The sequence below is a fragment of the Colias eurytheme genome, chromosome 12, assembly GCF_061535395.1.
Source record: "Colias eurytheme isolate Ceu_HAF_F1 chromosome 12, ilColEury1 Martin Lab GWU primary, whole genome shotgun sequence".
Classification (NCBI taxonomy): domain Eukaryota; kingdom Metazoa; phylum Arthropoda; class Insecta; order Lepidoptera; family Pieridae; genus Colias; species Colias eurytheme.
The window spans coordinates 3581879-3605268 of NC_142991.1; the positions used below are offsets into that span (position 1 = coordinate 3581879).

The 23390-nt window shown below is 34.9% G+C and overlaps 2 protein-coding genes across 2 annotated transcripts in view; one reads left to right on the plus strand and one right to left on the minus strand.

The window, feature by feature from the left end:
* Positions 1-4992: 4992 nt before the first annotated feature.
* Positions 4993-6783, minus strand: LOC149903873 (THAP domain-containing protein 6-like). Its single transcript, XM_090108301.1, has 3 exons — positions 6444-6783; positions 5858-6023; positions 4993-5148 (listed from the first exon to the last, which is right to left on the minus strand). Exons 1-3 carry the CDS (start codon positions 6512-6514, stop codon positions 5137-5139), a joined length of 249 nt encoding a protein of 82 aa, XP_089964427.1. The 5' UTR covers positions 6515-6783; the 3' UTR covers positions 4993-5136.
* Positions 6784-6938: 155 nt separating this feature from the next.
* LOC149903874 (CYFIP-related Rac1 interactor A) overlaps positions 6939-23390 on the plus strand; it is a 41321-nt gene continuing 24869 nt past the window's right edge. Inside the window, exon 1 of the mRNA XM_090107994.1 lies at positions 6939-7505. Coding sequence (XP_089964120.1) covers positions 7191-7505 — 315 coding nt within the window. The 5' untranslated portion in view covers positions 6939-7190. The remainder of the gene's footprint in view (positions 7506-23390) is intronic.

Consider the following 23390-nt stretch of genomic DNA (forward strand, 5'->3'; position numbering starts at 1 on the left):
TACACACCTGCACTCGCACTAATCACCTGCACTCGCACTAATCAAAGTGTGAACCAGCCATTATATGTTGATTGATGCCAGGCAACATCATATTCAATATATATTATATGTTATATAATTCTTAAAATACTCATAAAATAAAAGTAGAAGAAGTAGTAAGAATTACTATTATGTATTGCATATTCAACAATCCGCACTTATTACCATATATTCAATATTGTTTACATAATATGTATTATATTTATTATGAATGTGATGTTGTCTGCTTGATTTAATGAGTGAGTAAACATTGCTCATTAGCATGCTTAAATGAGAAAATATTATTATATGTACCTAGTAGATATGTATCAAGATAAAATTTAAAGAGTTTTGTAAATAGTCTAATTAATTTTTGTTTGTAAATTAAATTCGTATGTAAAATACATTTGGCATTGTGTCGATGTTATATACTTATGATAAAATAAATAAATAATGCCTGGATACTCATCTTTCATTTCCAGTCACCAAATAGGGGTGAGTGGTGCGTAATAGCATGGTAATAGCCAATGGGTGCGTATAACGCGTTACATTATAGAAACGAATCTTCAATGGCGGCCAAAGCTGACACTGACATAATATGATAGGGTCAGTAAAAAAGAAAATAAAAATAATGTAAATGGATAATTATTTTATTAATTATTTCAAATTGGTTATTGACAAACTTTTTTGTTATGGTATTTGTGAATTTATATGAATTATCATGTTTACGTATACAGAATGCAACAAATACCCCATAATATGTACTTGTAATGAGCCCATAAAACTGAACAACTTTTCCCAAAGAACATATTTTGTCAAATTCCAATAAAACATTATTAACTATCGCAAATACATAATTATAATTGTCATTGTAAATTTATGATAAAAACTATTATAGGGAAAATCAAATACATTTTAGTATTTGATTTTCCCTATAGTTGCATGCCGTACGGCCGTGTGTTAGCGAGAGCGAATGATAAACGCCGCCATTTTAGATTCGTTTCTATAATGAAATGCGATAAACTATGGTGCATACAGTAAGCGTACAGTATTATACAAACATAATATGACATAGTGGGGTTAGAATGGGCATTCGCTCGTTTAATGTAAATGCACCATAAGTAAGTAATTGATTATAATTACGCAATCATAATTATACGCGCATGTATGATATTGTAATTAATCTGCTTTCTTTTTTTGTAAATTCCCTGAAACAATGGAGATGTTTACGTCGGAAAACCTTTAAAAAACTTAGCCCGTAGCCAAACCTTTTTGAAGCGTTGCAGTTGGCCCGAGCCCCCGAACATGTGCAGAAATAATAAATAAACAATCTGAGACCAGTGATAATTGAATGTCGGGCGCGACAGCGGATAGTACCAGTAGTATCCATGCGCAGTAATCCCCTCCACCTTCGAGCGCTACAGTTCGCATTCAAACTCAAACTCAAATATTTATTCATTCAATTAGATTTCTTCTAGAAGCGCTTTTGAATTGTCATAAAACATAGTTTTACCAATTTCCACTGATTCGGAAAGCTGCAGTCTCTACGGAGAAGAATCAGCAAGAAACTTCGTGTTGCTCTTTTAGTCATGTAAATTTTACATAATAATAATATAATTTGATGTTTTTTTTTATATAACAAAAAATAAAATAAAATACAATACATAAACTGCTGTGTATGTTATTATTTAGGGCATAATTATTTATACTTATTTATTATACATTTTATTTTAGTTCAAAGCAAAATTTAAAGTCTGTTTAATGCATCACCACTATAATTAATGTAATCCTCCTAAATTTTTCGGGTTGTTTGGCAGAAATCGCTTACAGCGTTAAGACCGCCCTTTGTACATGTTACTACGTGTATAGCTCTTAGTTTCTAATCCATTTTCTAATCCTGTATTTAGTGTGCAATAAAGCATTTTTCATTCATTCATTCATTCATAAACACTGTATATTTTATTCCATTGTTCACGAAATTTTCTAATCTCCTGTTTCAGATTGAAGGAATACATATATTGCTAATTATTGCAGAACTACCTACGGATTGTAGGTAATTTACCAGCTGTGTTTAGTGCACAGAACACTACAAAGAGGATAATTATAATCACTACGTTTGAACACTATACCACAGAGCACTGAGCAAGTTAGTACATAAAAGTTAAAACCTCTCGGTAGAGAGTATAAGGTGTATAGACTATAGAGCATTTAATTAGAGAAGAATCTTAAATGGCGGCACTTCTCATTCCCTCTCGCTTACACACGGCCGTACGGCATGCAACTATAGGGAAAATCAAATACTAAAATGTATTTGATTTTCCCTATAATAGTTTTTATCATTAATTTACAATGATAATTATTAATTATGTATTTGCGATAGTAAATAATGTTTTATTGGAATTTGACAAATTAATATGTTCTTTGGGAAAAGTTGTTCAGTTTTATGGGCTCATTACAAGTATTATGGGGATTTTGTTGCATTCTGAATACGTAAATATGATAATTCATATAAATACACAAGTGCCATAACAAAGAAGTTTGCCAATAAACAATTTGAAATAATTAATAAAATAATTATCCATTTACATTATTTTTATTTTCTTTTTTACTGACCCTTCCATATGTCAGTGTCAGCTTTGGCTGCCATTGAAGATTCGTTTCTGAAATGAAATGAATGAAACGCGTTATACTTTACTACTTACCACAGATCTACTAGTTCTGTGCTACATAATTGCTCCGAGTACTTAAGCGTCTTATTCACGGTCAATCCCCGACGTACGTCGGCTCAAGGCCGCGGTGCTGGATGTATCCTACTGAGTACTGACGATCGTGCGCGCATCAAGCATGGCAAGGGTTGCCAACTTTTATTTGAAGAAATAGAGTATATCTGATTTTAAAGGAGGTAAATAAAGAGTAAATAAATATTTTTAAAAATGTATTTTTTTGTACTTTTTGCAGTAACTAAGTATTTTTCATTATTTTTAAATGAATTATATGAATCCAAACATTCCAAATCTAAATTCATATATTTCAAGAGCTCATTTTTAACTAATTTTTAATGAAGCTCGGTTTCTCTCTTCCCGCCACTTCACATTCATGACCGAAAAGACTCTTTCAGTAAATGCTAAAGTGGCGGGAACAGAGAGTATATTATAGCTAATCATTTTTTTTTAAACAAACAAATTCGTCAAGATATTTTTTTTTAAATAAATTGCCATTTTTCTGCAGTGGACTTTTGCATAAAATCTGTGTTATTCAACAATTCGCCTTGGAGTTCTTTTAATTTATTAACTTCTGAATATAAACTGTCCATGTGTACAAGGTTGATCCAAAAGTAATGATAATTGGGATTTCCTGTGTACATAAAAATCAAAAATAACCGTTTCTTGCTTGCTCATGTACTCACTAAGTTATCACAAAAAAATCATATCAATAGGCCACGTTTCCAAGTATTTACATTAATTTCTGTTGGCAACACTAATCTGCTGTACGTCCGCGCTATTCACTGTCCATCTGCACGACGTTCGCGGTGGTGGGGGTGCTTGCTGGATGAAAAGTTGGTCGTGCACATCCAGCAAGATAATAATAATAATTATTGACGTACGTCAACGCTATTCACTGTCGTTTTGCGTCGTGCATCGTGTATGACCTTGGCGGGACGTACGTCAAGATGGACCGTAAATATGACGCTTTACCAGTGTGGTAACAGACAAGACAACTTGTCTTGTGTCAAAGACAAGACGTTAGCTTTAATAAAATTGTAAAGATAAGAACCACATTATTCTGTTCTAAAAAAAAGGAGCGTAAATATAAATTTACAATAAATATAATAAAAAAGTCTTTACTGTTCAACGTAGACGGAGAATCCAATAGACACCGGCAATGCGTGTCGCAGAAAGAGATAGAAAAGATTACGTCACAATATTTAGGGTTACCGTATGAGGGAAAATTTACCCCACAATTTGTAAGATACAAATCTCTCAATATCATTTTCACATAAGTGGATAATAATGAGATATCCACATATTGATATTATGTAGATACATACTTACACGTCTATACTTAATATTATAAAGAGGAAAGGTTTGTAATTATGTATGTATGTATGGTTTTCACGCATAAACTACTGGACCGATTTCAAAAATTCTTTCACCATTAGAAAGCTGCATCTTCACTGAGCAACATAGGCTATATTGCATTTTCAAAAAAATTAGAGATCTTTACCAAAAATGCAATAATGTATCCTTAATAAAAATTCTGTCATCGCGTGCGCTGCGGAATCTATTGAAGATTTCTATCTTAACAACGCATTTAACAAAAAAATGTTCTACGGTATTATAGAATGGATCAATATCTACAAGAAAGTCCGCGATATTCCATTAAAAAGATATATAACGAATTTTTAAAAGTGTCAATTTACAGAAAATAGTAGGTATACTGTATAATTCAATGAGGAGGCGTAGTACGGGACGGGGTGAAGGTGAGTAGGGAAGGGATATTCGCAGGAACTACTTTGATTCCGATTTGAAAAATTCTTTCAGTGTTAGATAGCCCATTGATCGAGGAAGGCTATATTGTATCGTAACACTAAGACCAACAGGAGTGGAGACACGCGGGTGAAACCGCGGAGCGCAGCTAGTATATAATAAACATATTACTTTTAGATGGGTAATACATATTATGTATTTACACATACCTATATATTATATAATATGTATATATCATTATCATAATCCCATATGAAAATGTGTAAGTATGTAATGATAATGCAGATGAAAACTCGATTGTTTATTATTTTTTATAAAATAAAATAAATAAAATAATGTTTATTTTCGTAAATTAACAGATACACACTTTAATAATTATATAGACCAACCCGCGAAGGCGCAAAAAAAAACGAAATTTACTTAATAATAATTTATTGTAATAAAAAAATTACATTTAAATTATCTCTAACTTAATGAACTACGTCCCTCCGGTTCAATGTTGGAACCAAGAGCGTCCATTGACTTCGGCGGGGCAGCGTTGCGGTGGTGGTGATTGCCGTAATACTTTCTGGAACCGCAGGTGTGCGCGATGTCGCAATCGTTACTGGGTACAAGTCCTTACTGGGTGGCCTTATGCATCTTCCTATAATCAATGCGTGTTATATGTACTTAACAATCCTACCGGCTGCGCCAATTATATTGACCGACCCGCGAAGGCGCAAAAAAACCAAAATTTACTTAATAATAATTTATTGTAATAAAAAAATTACATTTAAATTATCTCTAACTTAATTAACTACGTCCCTCCGGTTCAATGTTGGAACCAAGAGTGTCCATTGTCTTCGGCGGGGCAGCGTCGCAAAAAAAAAGGTATTTCGTTTATTGTTAATAACTCCGAAATTATTAACAAGTTAACAAAAAACTAGAAATTTCTAAGAAAAAATTTTTTCAAGTTAACAAAACACTAGAAATTTCTAGTTTTTTGTTCAAGTTACTTAACTTGAAAAAAATATTATAAACAAAGTATTAACATTTTTTAAACTTTTATGGCGCGATCTTGTTAAGTATATTTATATGAAGGGCTCCAAAAAGTGAAATATTTTACCGACAATTATTTAAACATTTTTTTTAATGTGCAATAAGGACGGAAGTTCAAAAAAATTTCGTTAGTTAACATTTGTCTATAAATGTAAAATAATATATATAATAAAATAATATAATAATAAAATGTCTATAAAAGTAATAAAATGCACAAAATAATGTTTTTCTACAGGTGATTAAATTTTAAAAACATAAAACATATAATAGTTGAGACTTTAATTGATAAGATTAATATGCCACTAAATATTTACCAGAATAGGTACAGCATAAGGATATAGCATTGTAAGTTTTTTCTTTTGGATCAACATTTTTTTCTCAAAATGGTTGCTGCAAATTTTTGATGACGGTTTTGGTTTCCAAGCTGTTCGTCCTGTAGCTACAATCCAAATTTTTCGTAAATTATCCGGTCCAGGAAAACTGGAAAAAGCCATTGAATATTTCAGATATTTAATTAAATACACACTGCAGAATATATATTATTACTAGCGGTCCGCCCCGGCTTCGCCCGTGGTACCTACATGTTTTTAACTATCCTATCTCTCAAGTTGGATCGAACTGCACATGGTGTGCGAATTTTATTATAATCGGTAAGTGGTTTAGGAGTCCATTGAGGACAAACATTGTGACACGAGATTTATATATATTAAGATTTCCCATAATAGTGGGTAACAATTTGTAGAAAAGTTGGCAACACAAAATTTTTTAGGTTAAAATTTATAATTGTTATTTTTGTGGTTTTTAAACAATGTATTCAAGTCAACAGCACGTGATACACAATATATTAACACGCTAAAATATCATGAAGGTCTATTAACTGATAAAGAGTTGTATACTTACGAGTGAAAAGACAATCCAGGCATTTTCGTTCCACTATCACTTTTACACCCTTTAACACTACACCGCACCATGGTATTATTTTATAAGGTATTAACGGTAAGTTTAAATTATGCAAAACCAAACACAATGAATTACTTCTAACTTATAACATGTAAAAACTATATTTTTAGGGAAGACGATAGTTAGCTGTCAAACTTTGTTTAGCAAAGTAGGTTGCTTTTCTTGAAAAAAGTGGCACGCTGGGTGAAACAAAAAATTTTATCGTTCTCTCTCATTTCTTTACACAACACCGGCATAAGTTGCTCTTTTTCTTGTGTGAATGCGACATAAGATATCAATTTGTCTATTGGTTTCTCTGTCTACGCTGTTCAACGTCCACAGTAGGTAGTGCCAACATTAGAATCGATAACAACTTGAGCACATCGTGAGCACATCCCTTAAGTGGGCGGATACAAAAATGTCGGCAACAAACGCATGACGCAGTGTCAAAGAGAACTGTCTGTCATTCGTTATCGTTTCTTCGGTGGGGTATGTGCGTTAGAACGTTTATTGAAATGTGCTATAAATTCGGTTAAATCGTGAAAAAAATCTGATAATAAACAAATATTCCCATTGTGATAGTGTTTTTGAATTTGTACTATTTTTTATTAGTTCTATAACTTTTTTGAACGATATTTTCGGGCAATGATATCTCTGCCGTCGAGGAGGTATTTTTAATAATATAAATTGTGTTTAAATTTTAACAATATGGGTAAATTGTTGAGTTTGTTGGCCCGTGATGATTCCAACTGTTGTTCTTCACCGCGATACGATATATTCTTGGATTTCGAGAACGCAGCACCCACTGATACGGAGCGCGATGTTTACGAAGAAGTGCAAAGAGTTCTTTTAGATTCTGACAGAATATTAGAAGAAATACAGTGTTATAAGGGGGCGGGCAAAGAAATACGAGAAGCTATAGCAGATCCTTCGACTATTACACAGGAGAGAGCGTGGCGAGCCGTAAAACCTTTAGTTGACAAACTTCTTAGATTCTACAATCATTCGCTGGAACTGCAAAGGGTGAGTCATGTTTATAACAAAGAACCTAGTCAGAAAGTCACAAGGATGAAATTATATACAGGGACATACTGTCTGAAGATTATCATAATATTAATTAATAATAAACAATTTGATGCTATAGGTAATTTAGTTCTGCTTAAAAAATAATTTAGGCAAGTAAATATAATTTCTTATGGGAATTTGATGGGACAATTGAAAATAAGATTTTAATATTTTCAAAGTAGATAAGCATTTATAAAGTTCTATAAAATTGAAACCTAGTAATATTGTAGATCTAAAATATTGTGAGACATGATCTTATCCACCATTCATTGCTATTCTACTTGTTCCTGTTGAAGTAACTTCATTCAAAACTCCGCAAAGCCGTTTGTCCTGTATAGGGGACACAAAAAGTAGAAAAACTGTTATTAAATAATGAAGGTGGCTGGCCATAGCGAGTTGGCCATTGGCCAATTACATAATATTAAAATTATTTATATAAATTACCAAAATCTAAGCAAATCAAATATTTTCAGACATATTGTTTATATGAGAAACCTCTCATCGCCTATCTTATCTGAAGGATGTTTATCTTTATCACAAATGATTAATAGTATCTCATAGATAAGGTATACACATTACACAAACTGTATATGTACTGATGTGAACTTCCTCCTATATTGTTTAAATTTTGTTAAGCTTTTTATTGCATTGTCTTATAATTTATAGACTAGTCTTATATGTTGCGACAGAGAAGATGTAAAAGTGATAGCCATGTATCTTAAAAGTTTAAAACAGATATATCATAATATGTTTAAAAATATATTATTTGTCATTTTAACTATCAGATAAGCTAAATATAACATATGTTGTGGAACTGGCTAAATGTTATGAATCATATTAAATGAATTAACGGATGAATGTTTGCAAGTCAATAATGCAAAATGTCTGAATATTTATCTAGATTAAGTTATTTTTGAGTTTTATCTTAAATGATTGATTTTAAATCTTTAAAACTACGCAACGGATTTTGATGCGGTTTTTTTAATAGATAGAGTGATTCACGAAGAAGGTTTTAGTATATTATTTATTGTGTTTAGACAAAGCAGGCGGGTCGCTAGTATATTATAATTAATATCTAAACATTGACGATCCTCTCTTGAACACTCAGAATTATCGAGTAACAAATCCACAAAAAATACAGTCCATATGAGAACCGTCGTTTTTGGGAACATTTGTAATGAACTAACACAATATATAAAACTTGATTAGCATAGAGTGATTGCTATCAGTAAAGTTATTAACTGTATCATTCATATTTGAATTCAATTTATTTATTAATCAATTAATAATACAATTTTATGTTTACTACAAATCAATGTCAAACAGGACAGTCTATAATTAATACAGTTTATATATTATGAAAAGGTAAGGGTGTCTATTCAACCATGCAACTTTATACTACACCGCACACACTCAAAGGTTATGCGTCCGCAAAAATATACATGGCATGCAGTGTTTATTTATATTTTACACATTACTTTGATGTTAAGAATGTTTATTCTTCATTCTTCAAAAATAAGACATTTTGGCAAAAATACGTAAACATTTTTTGGCATATCATGGGAATTATGTTCTTTATAAAAACGATATTATGTCACGCAACGCAAAATTTAAGTAGCTAAATAAAATCGTAAAATTGTAGTGGTAACTACTAACTACACTGACGAAACTTCTAAAAAAAATTTACGATCCGCTAACTAGTGTATCTAGGAATCTAAATTCGCTTAAGTTTAAAAAGTTGTATGATATTTATTTATATTAATATATATAATAAATAACAAGCCACCCCTCAGTTACATTTAAGATCGATTCTGGACTTTCCCCCTTATAACCTTATCACGTAGACCATTAAAGTAAAGATCGATAATTGGAAAGTTTGTCATTATGGATAGAAAGCGTCCTTAAAACTATGCCTCAGTCTCTCCTCATTTGTAGAGACATTATGTGATAATTATCAAATCGGACGCGGAGGCGAGATAGTGATAAATTGCATATATATAAGAACGCCCATCGTAACTCAATCATCAACTCAATCATCAACCACTGTGAAAGACTGCGATAACTACAAATTACGCTCGACACAATCACAATATCACATCGTTCGAGTACCACGTGAATTAAATGGACAAAAGTGATTTGCATTAATGAGCAGGATATTCATCTGTGCGACGAAGACAAAAACTCGCGTGAGTAATCTACACAGCTATCGCTGTTTTCAGTAGCTACGCTAATTACTACCTTATGCGGGAGACATAGCTCATACGTTCCACAGTCCAATTACTTAACCGTATTCTATTATGCGGCGATTACACCTAACGAGTACAGTGGCGAGTCAGTGTCCTCGGCCGAGTGCTCGGTTGGTATAAACACTTCAACGAGTGCTCGGCCGAGTACTCGGCCGAGAAGAGCGGCGAGACAGTCACTAGAATCCCAATTTGTTTACTCGGCCGAGTACCCACTCGCTATTCCGCTCGGCAGGTATAAACACGCACTCGTCGCGTCACTCGGCCACTCGCCACTCGTTCGTTTCGTCATTGTATTTTTTCAAAGAATTATTATTTTTATTTATTATTTCTAATAAATCCCACAATTCGTTAATAATATCTGGTAACAGCCGATTTAAAACCCGTTTAAATTCTTTTTTTTTTCGATCCATTGCAGACGTCCGCGTCGTGATCAAAACTGAATTGACTCGCCACTAGCGAAATACGTGTAAACACCCACTCGGTTCGGCAACTGTCTCGGCCGAGAGCGTATTTACTGACTCGCCACTGTACTCGTTAGGTGTAATCAGCGCATCAGTTTACGATGTCTATCCAGCGTTCTCCGCCAGTTTCTTGTACTCAACTTAATACACCTAACGTCATAACGCAATATAATTCAGATTCGGCCCTAAACCGTCCATGCAGTCGGGATGCAGAGGACAATTACTTCAATATCACCAAACGCCAAAAACGAAGTCTTGCTGAATGTCCTATGCCGTCCCCTTCGTCGATTTTGGACATAAAAAATATGTTTACTGATTTAAAAGAACAACAGGATCGCAAGTTCGAATCTTTAACTAAAGCCCTCACTACGATTATCACCCAAAACCAAGACATACAAAAATCGGTTGAATGCATTACAAGCCAACATGAAGAATTGTTATCAAGAGTATATGAATTAGAGAATGAAAATAGGGAACACAAAAAGAAAATAGCCTACTTGGAATTTAAATTAGATCAACTCGAAAAATCAGCCCATTCCAGCACAATTGAAATAAGGAATTTGCCTATACAAACAAATGAAAACAAAGAATCTCTCTTCAATATTGTGACCGGTTTGAGTTCAATATTATGTTCTGATTCAACTATTAAACCAACGGACATCCGGGAGATATTCCGCACAAAGTCTAACGCCGTAATAGTGGACTTTACAACAACGCATCATAAGGAGAAACTTTTATCTAGTTATTCTAAATTCAATAAATCGAAACGCCTTACTAAAGATAAACAGTTAAATACAGAACATATTAACCTATCGGGCGCGCCTCGTAATATATTTATCTCGGAATATCTATCCTCTAAATCTCGAAAGGTTTTTTACATGGCTCGGCAAAATGTTAAAAACAATAAGATTTTTAGCACTTGGACAGCGCACGGAAAGATTTACATCAAGAAGAATCAGAATTCGACCCCAGTCCGGATAAACGAAGAGGCGGATTTATTGTCAATACTTGCATGACTAGTCTTCTTACACATTAGTTATAAATATTTTCTTTTAGTTTTATTTCATCTGTATAAGATTCTTAAAATATCTATTCAAGGATATATTATCTACTTGGAATATTGTACTGTTTTAGTTTTTATATTATACAATTTTTACCTACCAAATCACTTAAAATCAATTACACCACTCCTTACACATACACTATATTATACACACAACACTCATACTATCCTATATACAACGTTTACATTTACATCATTACAATCTCAGTTAATAAAACTCAAACATTGCCATATAATAATTATTACTAACACTATTGTGATAGCCGCTGCTAGTATGTCTGATCGGATTATTTTATTTTATTTTTTCTATATTATATGTGTAGCGGCCTATGCCGCTGACACCTAATGTTCATTTAAATTATAATGACCGCTATTGAGAAACTTAATTCCGATCTAGACAGCATCCGAGTGGCTAATGTTATTACCTGCAATGTTGAGAATATTAAAAATCATATTGGCACAAATAAATTTAACCTTAATATACTATCACAAAATATCCGCAGTATTAATTGTAATTTTTCTAATCTACTGACGCTTATACATAGAACCGAAATAACCTGGGACGTTATAGACCTATGTGAAGTTGGCAACTGACTGAATAAAAATGAGTGTTTCTCAATTCTATTCGATTGTACTAGGTTTGTACCGGATTGTACCGCTATTTATTTCGTTTGTACCCCAAAGGGGTGGGGAGAAACATAGGGTCGTAGTTATATGGCAACTAACTGAATAAAAATGAGTGTTTCTCAATTCTATTCGATTGTACTAGGTTTGTACCGGATTGTACCGCTTTTTATTTTGTTTGTACCCCAAAGAGGTGGGGAGAAACATAGGGTCGTAGTTATATAGTTCTCTGCTAACTGAATAAAAATGAGTGTTTCTCAATTCTATTCGATTGTACTAGGTTTGTACCGGATTGTACCGCTTTTTATTTCGTTTGTACCCCAAAGAGGTGGGGAGAAACATAGGGTCGTAGTTATATAGTTCGCTGCTAACTGAATAAAAATGAGTGTTTCTCAATTCTATTCGATTGTACTAGGTTTGTACCGGATTGTACCGCTATTTATTTCGTTTGTACCCCAAAGGGGTGGGGAGAAACATAGGGTCGTAATTAAACTGAATAAAAATGAATGTTTCTCAATTCTATTCGATTGTACTAGGTTTGTACCGGATTGTACCGCTTTTTATTTCGTTTGTACCCCAAAGAGGTGGGGAGAAACATAGGGTCATAGTTATATAGTTCGCTGCTAACTGAATAAAAATGAGTGTTTCTCAATTCTATTCGATTGTACTAGGTTTGTACCGGATGGTACCGCTTTTTATTTCGTTTGTACCCCAAAGAGGTGGGGAGAAACATAGGGTCGTAGTTATATAGTTTGCTGCTAACTGAATAAAAATGAGTGTTTTAGAAGTACAAAGTAATAGTGTGGTACAATCCGGTACAAACCTAGTACAATCGAATAGAATTGAGAAACATTCATTTTTATTCAGTTTAACTACGACCCTATGTTTCTCCCCACCCCTTTGGGGTACAAACGAAATAAATAGCGGTACAATCCGGTACAAACCTAGTACAATCGAATAGAATTGAGAAACACTCATTTTTATTCAGTTAGCAGCAAACTATATAACTACGACCCTATGTTTCTCCCCACCTCTTTGGGGTACAAACGAAATAAAAAGCGGTACGTTCTGGTACAAACCTAGTACAATCGAATAGAATTGAGAAACACTCATTTTTATTCAGTTAGCAGCGAACTATACATATAACTACGACCCCATATTTTTCGCCCCACCTCTTTGGGGTACAAACGAAATAAAAAGCGGTACGTTCTGGTACAAACCTAGTACAATCGAATAGAATTGAGAAACACTCATTTTTATTCAGTTAGCAGCGAACTATATAACTACGACCCTATGTTTCTCCCCACCTCTTTGGGGTACAAACGAAATAAAAAGCGGTACAATCCGGTACAAACCTAGTACAATCGAATAGAATTGAGAAACACTCATTTTTATTCAGTTAGCAGCGAACTATATAACTACGACCCTATGTTTCTCCCCACCTCTTTGGGGTACAAACGAAATAAAAAGCGGTACAATCCGGTACAAACCTAGTACAATCGAATAGAATTGAGAAACACTCATTTTTATTCAGTTAGCAGAGAACTATATAACTACGACCCTATGTTTCTCCCCACCTCTTTGGGGTACAAACGAAATAAATAGCGGTACAATCCGGTACAAACCTAGTACAATCGAATAGAATTGAGAAACATTCATTTTTATTCAGTTTAACTACGACCCTATGTTTCTCCCCACCCCTTTGGGGTACAAACGAAATAAATAGCGGTACAATCCGGTACAAACCTAGTACAATCGAATAGAATTGAGAAACACTCATTTTTATTCAGTTAGCAGCAAACTATATAACTACGACCCTATGTTTCTCCCCACCTCTTTGGGGTACAAACGAAATAAAAAGCGGTACGTTCTGGTACAAACCTAGTACAATCGAATAGAATTGAGAAACACTCATTTTTATTCAGTTAGCAGAGAACTATATAACTACGACCCTATGTTTCTCCCCACCTCTTTGGGGTACAAACGAAATAAAAAGCGGTACAATCCGGTACAAACCTAGTACAATCGAATAGAATTGAGAAACATTCATTTTTATTCAGTTTAACTACGACCCTATGTTTCTCCCCACCCCTTTGGGGTACAAACGAAATAAATAGCGGTACAATCCGGTACAAACCTAGTACAATCGAATAGAATTGAGAAACACTCATTTTTATTCAGTTAGCAGCAAACTATATAACTACGACCCTATGTTTCTCCCCACCTCTTTGGGGTACAAACGAAATAAAAAGCGGTACCATCCGGTACAAACCTAGTACAATCGAATAGAATTGAGAAACACTCATTTTTATTCAGTTAGCAGCGAACTATATAACTACGACCCTATGTTTCTCCCCACCTCTTTGGGGTACAAACGAAATAAAAAGCGGTACAATCCGGTACAAACCTAGTACAATCGAATAGAATTGAGAAACATTCATTTTTATTCAGTTTAACTACGACCCTATGTTTCTCCCCACCCCTTTGGGGTACAAACGAAATAAATAGCGGTACAATCCGGTACAAACCTAGTACAATCGAATAGAATTGAGAAACACTCATTTTTATTCAGTTAGCAGCAAACTATATAACTACGACCCTATGTTTCTCCCCACCTCTTTGGGGTACAAACGAAATAAAAAGCGGTACCATCCGGTACAAACCTAGTACAATCGAATAGAATTGAGAAACACTCATTTTTATTCAGTTAGCAGCGAACTATATAACTACGACCCTATGTTTCTCCCCACCTCTTTGGGGTACAAACGAAATAAAAAGCGGTACAATCCGGTACAAACCTAGTACAATCGAATAGAATTGAGAAACATTCATTTTTATTCAGTTTAACTACGACCCTATGTTTCTCCCCACCCCTTTGGGGTACAAACGAAATAAATAGCGGTACAATCCGGTACAAACCTAGTACAATCGAATAGAATTGAGAAACACTCATTTTTATTCAGTCAGTTGCCAACTTCACATAGGTACGTTATAGTACTGAACTGAATGTTGGCTCCCTTCTGCGCGACACATTCCAAACCTTAACAACTACAGCCATGCATCATCTACTTCTCATAAAACTCAAAATGAAGGAGTCGTTATATACTTTAATAAAAACCTTCCCATAACTCACGAAGAACCTTATATATGCGATGCTAATTGTTTAATGTTATCTGTCAACTCTGAAACTTGTATAATTGCTATTTACCGCCCTCCAGGCCAAACCAATACTTCAAACTTTGTCAATTCACTAGAATCACTTCTAACCAGACTTAACTCTTTCAAAAATATAATCATATGCGGTGATATCAACATTGATATCACACCGAACACAAGCGATAAACGTTCATTTGAATATCTTAACATTCTAGCTAGCCATCGAATTCTGCCAGGCCATAGTGTTCCCACTCACGGACGAACATGCCTAGACCATGCCATGATACGCTCTAGCTTAAATGTAACATGCCTAATAATTGAGTCATCTATTACAGACCACGAATGCGTTGTTATAAGTCTAAATTTCAACATATCTAATTATAAATCTAATCATGTATGTCATTCAATTGATTTTGATGGGCTTGAAAATGACTTATTAACTACTAATTTTCAACAAATTTCTACCTTCTCCGACGTTAATCTAGCTACAGATAAATTTGTATCGCTTTTATACCAACATATAAAAAATAACACGCGTAAAGTCAAAATCCCATCAAGGCAACGGATCTTTAAGCCATGGATCACAAAAGGGCTTTTGCGTATTATGAGAAATCGGGACAATCTATACATTAAATCAAAAAAACATCCGACTAATGAAACTTTAAAACTCATTTACAAACGTTACAGGAATTTCTGTAACTCTTCCTTAAAAAAAGCAAAGCGCAACTATGATAAGCAAGCTATACAAAAAACTAAGGGTAATACTAAAAAATTATGGACAACTATCAAGGAAATAAGTAACTGTGATAAATCTGGTAATCATAATTCTGCTCTTTTAAATTCATGTGATCCCCAAAAAAGCGCCAATGACGTTAACCAATACTTTTCTCGCGTAGGCGAAAATTTAGCAAAACAAATCATCGACTTAAATCATAATGCGTTTCCACAGCAGCCACCTAACCACCTTCCTGTTTTGTCCCCACCTGTAAATTCCTTCGTTTTACTTCCTACAGACAATGACGAAATCTCTCATGTTATAAATGGTTTAAAGAGCGACTCTGTAGCTGGTAGTGACCTAATTTCAGGAAGAATTTTAAAGAAGTACAGTAAACTTTTGACACAACCTATCCTACATATCTGTAATCTTGCCATGGATTCGGGCACATTTCCGAGAGCATTTAAATCAGCCCTTATTACTCCCATTCACAAAGGAGGCGATAGAGACTGTGTCAGCAACTACCGACCTATATCCATTTTGCCAACTCTTTCCAAAATTTTAGAGCGACTAATCAATAAAAGACTAATTAATTTTCTAGAAGTAAACCACCTACTATCATCCAACCAGTTCGGTTTCAGGCGCTGCAAAGCTACTGGCGATGCTGTGCATGAATTAGTTGACTCAATTATCACAAATTTAGACTCTAAAAAGAAATGTTTAACAGTATTCCTAGATCTAGCTAAAGCATTTGACACGGTCTCTATCTCTCACTTGTTGTATAAATTGGAACGATTGGGTATAAGAGATAACTCCCTAAAACTATTGACTGACTACCTATCTGATAGACGACAACGCGTGAAGCTCGGTCATGACGTGGTTAGTGGGGAATTATCGGTGAATTATGGCGTTCCTCAGGGCAGTGTCATCGGCCCCACCCTTTTCTTGGCGTACATAAATGATTTGTGTAACCTACCTCTTTTTAATGGGAAGATCGTATCATTTGCCGACGATACCGCGCTATTTTTTGTTGGTGACACTTGGGACAATGTGTTTAAATATGCTCAGGATGGATTTAATAAGGTCGGGCATTGGCTACGCCAAAATATCCTAACGCTAAACATTTCCAAAACTAAATATATGGTCTTCGCTCATAAGGTCAATCTACTACCACCTCCTACACTCGTCATCTCAGCTCATACTTGTCCCCCAAATCACGTGAACTGTAACTGTCCTGTACTAGAGAGGACTAAAACTATAAAATACCTCGGTACCACTATCGACCAACTTTTATCTTTTAAACCCCATGTAGACACTCTAGTCTCCAGACTGCGAAAATTGATTTATGTTTTCAAAAGTCTTACACATGTTGCTGACAGAGAGGTGTTAAAAATAGTATATTTTGCACTTTGTAATTCACTGATAGATTATTGTATTACATCTTGGGGCGGTTGTGCAAAGTCACACCTTATTGAAGTTGAAAGAGCTCAACGTGCTATCCTTAAAGTGAGTGCTGGACTTCCATATCGTTACCCCACGTTAGAGCTCTATAGAATGTGGGGTGTGCTTTCGGTCAGACAAACATTCATACTTCACACCATTATGAAGCAACATTCAAAGCTGGTATTTGACCCCACTTTACTCAAAAATAAGCGCCGTAATAATAAAATTTGTTCATCTGCCACCTTTTCATCAACTCATTCACATCATTTCTTTTGCTTTTTGGGACCCTTTCTCTATAATAAAATAAATAAGGAATTAAACATTTATCCCTTGAACAATTACAACTGCAAAAAGACAGTTTCTACTTTTTTAAAATCACTGGATTACCAACAAACCGAAGACCTTCTTAAACAACTCATTTAAATTTCTGTGGGCTTATCTTTCTACTGCAAATTAATAACGCTTTATGTAAACTGATATAAACATATAATCACACCTACACATATACTTGCGCACACACTTACTTACACACACACACACACATGCGCTCACACACACTAGCATACTAGCACTAACACACTCACATTCATACCTTTTAGATTTGGTAGGATTAAAATTAAATATATATATACATATATATATACATATATATATATTTTATTTTTTTTCTCTTTACTTTTTTGTATTAGTGTTTTTAAGGTAAAGTTGTCTTCTGATAAAATTTGTAAAACTTTATGCATTTTGTAGGTACGTAAACTTGTGTATTCTCGTATGATATCCGCGAGAGGGGCTGGTGACCTGTACCTCAGACTTCTATGTAGTCTATTTCAGGCACCAGTTTCTCACAACGTTATCTTCTACTGTATACATTGTGTAGTATTAATAAGTTTTTGTAACCTTTCTAATGTTGTGAGAAACAAATAAAGACCATTTTATTATTATTATGTTTCTCATTTCCATAATACTCGGGTACCACCAGAAGGACAGTACCCGGATCTTTGGAAGGCTTACGTGGGGACACGGATCCAACACGCAGAGGCCCTTTCGAGAATTTTAATGTGTTGTGGGACACCAGCCGCAGCCTGCCCATGACTGCACTATAGAGATACAGCCCTGGGCAGTCCGCGGCCGATGTAGGACTATTGCAGGGTATGGAAATTTAATGATTGGGCTATGGATTGGGATGCTAAATGGACTGGTACTGAGGACTATGGGAAACTATGGCACCTGCCTTTCTACTAAAAGAAAGTAAAAATATGTTGGCAGGTGGTGACTCGCCCTCTCACTGTATGGGCCCCCGAAATAAGTCGCTGCAATAGTGCGACAAGGGGGCAACATATTGTGAGCAGCTAAGGGTGGAGAGGCGTCCCTGGACTTTAAACTACGATCACGCGCTCCCTGAGGGTCCAGCATCACGTGCCCACTCGCCACTTACGCTTCGCATCCACCCTTCGAGCTAAAAGCTCTCGCGACTCCACTCTGGCCGGCCGGTTAAGGCAAGCCAGAGGTGGGGGTCCTGTCCTCGTCAGGCTTCACTCCGACCGGCCGGTGAAGGCGAGCCGGAGATGAAGACAGGGGCCTCCCCCGGGAGCACTCGGTTCCCGCGGGGTCGCTACTCCCCGACACCCCGCCACAAGGTGTCCTGCGGGTTGACTGATTGCACGGGTGGAATATCTATTGTCACGTAGACAATAGATCGGGTCGTCACATCCCTACGCCCTTATTATTATTATTATTAATATTTATATCCTATCAGATCGCAATTTGCATGCAAAATTTACTATTGACAATTTTATAGGCACAAATCACAATGTATCTTAAGCTACAAGGTTTAAGCTGCCTTTGATTTAAATCTGTTACTCCATAAACCTAGTTCTTTTCGCTTCAAAAGCAGTTACTCCATAAACGCATATGAACAGGCCAGTGCTAAACCAGTAATAATAGACGATCAACTCAATTTGTAGCACTGTGGTCTATGCTGTAATATCACTTTACTTTCGTGACAGATCTAATTAGGAGTGTAAATGCAGCGGTAATCGGTATAAATACCACAAGCCCGTCACTTGTAAACATCAATTGATTCCAACATTTGAACTGATTTCGTGTTGGTTTTGTGCCCGTGAATACTTTCAGCTCTAAATACAACTTGGTATGAAGTAAAGTATGAAATAGTGTGGAAATGGGACTATATGCCTCAGAGTTAATTTGTTTATGAGAGGTTGCTTTAAATGCAAAAGTGATATTATATTGCGAATTAATAATATTGTATAAAATCATGTACAATGTGAATAAACTCATCAATAACAGCAACATTCTTACCCCAAAATGCTACGAAATATGCTCAGAATTATGTAATGTCTGATAATCTCGCTTTAACATTGCGCTATTCAATTTCCTTGTGACGCAGCTAATTTCCATTGTTTTGGTTCTTATCGTCGGACGATCGTCTGCTCATTTTTCTCCTTGATAAAAATACAACATAAGCACAAACGCTTATTAAGGTCCTTATAAGGTATTACGAGTCTGGCATTAATAAACAATAGGACACTCCATGCATTATCTTCACGGTTGGAATGCTCTGAAGTGCACTTAAAAGTTATCGCTCAAATTATTTCACGTTGCAAAATGAACCTGGGGGAAAATATATTGTATTTGTTATTTAAACACAAATAAAAACAAAAATTTAAACATAAATGTTTAATTTACTAGTCAAGAAGAACTAGAAAGGATTAAGGAAGTATGTAAAAAATAAGAACGTAGCGTAGTATAGGTCTGTCTCTCTGGCTACCCGTTGTTGATCCCAACTTTCATTACCTAAGACGCGGACGTAATGAATAAACATAGAAATCCCGTAGGACGAAAAACCTTCTTAAATTGTGTTTTAAGGAAACCGGAACGTGGGCTGTTGGTGAACACTACTAGTTTCATTATGCACGTGTTTAGACTCTAAATTGTACTAGAGAGACACCAATTATAAACCATCAGGATATACATACGTTTGTGTTAATTAAAACCAGCCTTGTAAACAATAGGCCTTTAAATTCCGCCCTTCAATACTAATCCTCTGTTGTGTAGATACCTCATATTGTGTTCTAGGTTATAATCCTGCTCTGAACAATAAGCTATCAAGTTAGCTACGCTTACATATTATGATATTCATGTTTTAATTCATGCATTGCTCCACAAAGCCTATGAAAATTAGGTTGCGTTCTACCACAACTTTTCATATTTTTTGCATAATACATCCGTTAATTTATTTAAAAACTGGTTAAGTCCTCATGTTAACATGCCTGACGTCGTGATGAAACATAATGTGTAACGAGCGTGCATTTTCTTTCTTTTCTTTTCTTTCTTTTTATGTGAGTTGTCATCATTGTGCATACAAAATCCGTACATATTACTAGCGGTCCGCCCCGGCTTCGCCCGTGGTACATATGAAAAATAGATGTTGGCCGATTCTCAGACTTACCCGATATGCACAGAAAATTTCATGAGAATCGGTCCACCCGTTTCGGAGGAGTATGCAGACTAACATTGTGACACGAGAATTTTATATATAAGATGATAAATAATGACATAAGTACTGTGTTATGTCTGTGTTATGTCTAGTCCGTTTACTAAATGTACTGACTGCACTAAGTCTGCTTTGATCTTTGTCATTCTCAGAAGTACCTTGCATGCTTTTCTTTTGTCTAATCTCGAACCCTTATCGCAACATCATCATTGAAAGTTTTGAGTTGTTGTACTATAATTGTAGGGATAAAAAGTTATGAATACACAAACATAGTTTAATTTTGAAATCAAAGATCAATATCAAATAAAGACACATAACAAAAAGGCTTATAGGCAAAGAACATTAGATATCTTTCAGAAAACAAAGACATAAGTTTCTTGTAATATCTGAAGCATATGATCGTAACAAATTAATAGTGCGTGTAGGACGTTGCACTCGGAGTATGCTTTCTTGTTCTCCACACAATTGCACTTAGACACCTACGCGTCCCGACTAATGAAGCATTACACTGGGCTTTAAAATAGACAAATATTGAGATGGTCTATACGAGAATAAGAGAAACAGGAAGATTGGACGAAGAACGTAAATCTAAAAAGGACTTTGTGCAATAGCATATGAACGGAAATACGCTTTCCAGACATCGGTAATAGGCTCAATCTGGTCAAGACTATATCTTAGAGTATATAGCACTCCACCTCTAAAGTAGGTCACGAAGATAGTTGTTAATAAGATATAATAACTATAAATAAAAATGACGACCGCAGTAACCGCATGCTTGCCGCCAACATCTGCCTTTATTTATTGCTCAAATCTCGCAATTGATGTTAATTCAATTAATGGGCATTACTGACAGATGTAGCTGGAGAGTCTAAAGATGATCAAATTGAAAAGAAATGCGCGTTCTTTCCCAATTAGAATAACAATATGAAGTCTACATTTTATGCGGATCTTTAAAGTTAATGCAGATGAGGAATTATAACTTGCATAAGTTTAGAATAACGTAAAAAAAATCGTTTAGGGTTGTCATATTTTAAAGTTTCTCCTCGATCTTACCTGTAATTCTCACGGTTGTGCAATATAACTTCTCGTCATTATCACGTTTTTCTGGAGTCATTCGTTAACTTCAAGTTTAAGACTTAACTAACTACTAAACCTACATTACTATAAAATTATAATTGACTTGGTGTAATCGTTTTAGTTGGTTTTTGGATAGCATAAAATAATATTACCTACTTATTAATTTTGACCGATTTTGTTCATTATTATATATTTCTGCTCATAAACATTTACAAAGTCTTTCGATGTTTCCCTCGTACTTCCTTTGTATACAATATTTCACATTTCATTCAAACGCATACACGTAACAAAGGTAATGCACATTTTATTTTTCAGCCTAAACGAAACGGTTATAAAAAGTCTTTGTTTATAGCTTTTCGCATTACAAAGAGATGAGATGAAGCAATCCATCATTGTAATCGTTTTAAAATACCGAGCATGTACTGCTGATTTAGATTTGTACAAACTACAGTGTACTGAATTTGACCGAATATCTATGCGAAATAGTGTATTATGATTTCAATCATTTCTGTACCAAATACCAATATTTGGATACTTCCAATATCGTAATATTGGAAGCTTGCGTTTCAAGTGTCCAAGGAATTTGGAAATCCTCGTTTTGCAGTATTGCTGGTACTTTGAGATTGATTGGTTTTCTAGCTTATACCAACAATTCCTGGAACGTGTTTGTTAGAATACATGAGCGCTCAGAGCATGTCGATTTAATTATATAGGGATGGTGACTGCAATACTTTTTACAGCGCTTGCACTGTTAATTTTTACGCTGACTGCACATTACTGTTCATCTATATTAATTGGCAGCTGTTGTATGCAATATCAATAAATCTTCACCCATTTGTATAATAAATAGATTGTGTTTTTGTACGTATTTTGCTTTAGTTCATTTAACTACAAGAAACGTAATAGCATGGTTTGTTCTTATTTACAAAGTACAGTAACTGTTTCTTAGTTAGAAATATTCGGTATCTATTACGATTAGCTACTTACTATTAAGTATTCTGTGCTATTACCGTGTACCTAATGTGTATGCATGTGAATATATTGCAAAGCAAAAAATAAAACAGATTTTAATGTTACATCGTAAGGATAACATAACATAAAGGACCGCAGTGTGGTCTGCATTGGAACTTTCACACGAAATTTAGCGAATCGCAACGATATCGCCGCATTGCGTGATTCTTGCACCATTGTCGCTATGTAGGTGTAGACTATGTAAGGAATAATATAAGAACACTCATAACTGTGAAATAAGGATATATATATATCAGTTAGAACGATGACCTTGCTTACTGCACTTTGAACTGAAGACACATCGAACGAATTCAGGACTATCGCAGTGCAAAAGAGGAAATAATGAAACATATTCTTGTTCAGTTGAAGTAAACAGTGAATAACTAAATACATTTTAGTGAGTTATATTTTGGTATGATATATTAACCAATCACGCTGGTTTTGATATCATTGGATGATGTTGCTTGTGTAGATATTCAATGCTGACAAATTGTACGCCACGCTACAATTGTAACATGATTTTAGGAGCGCCC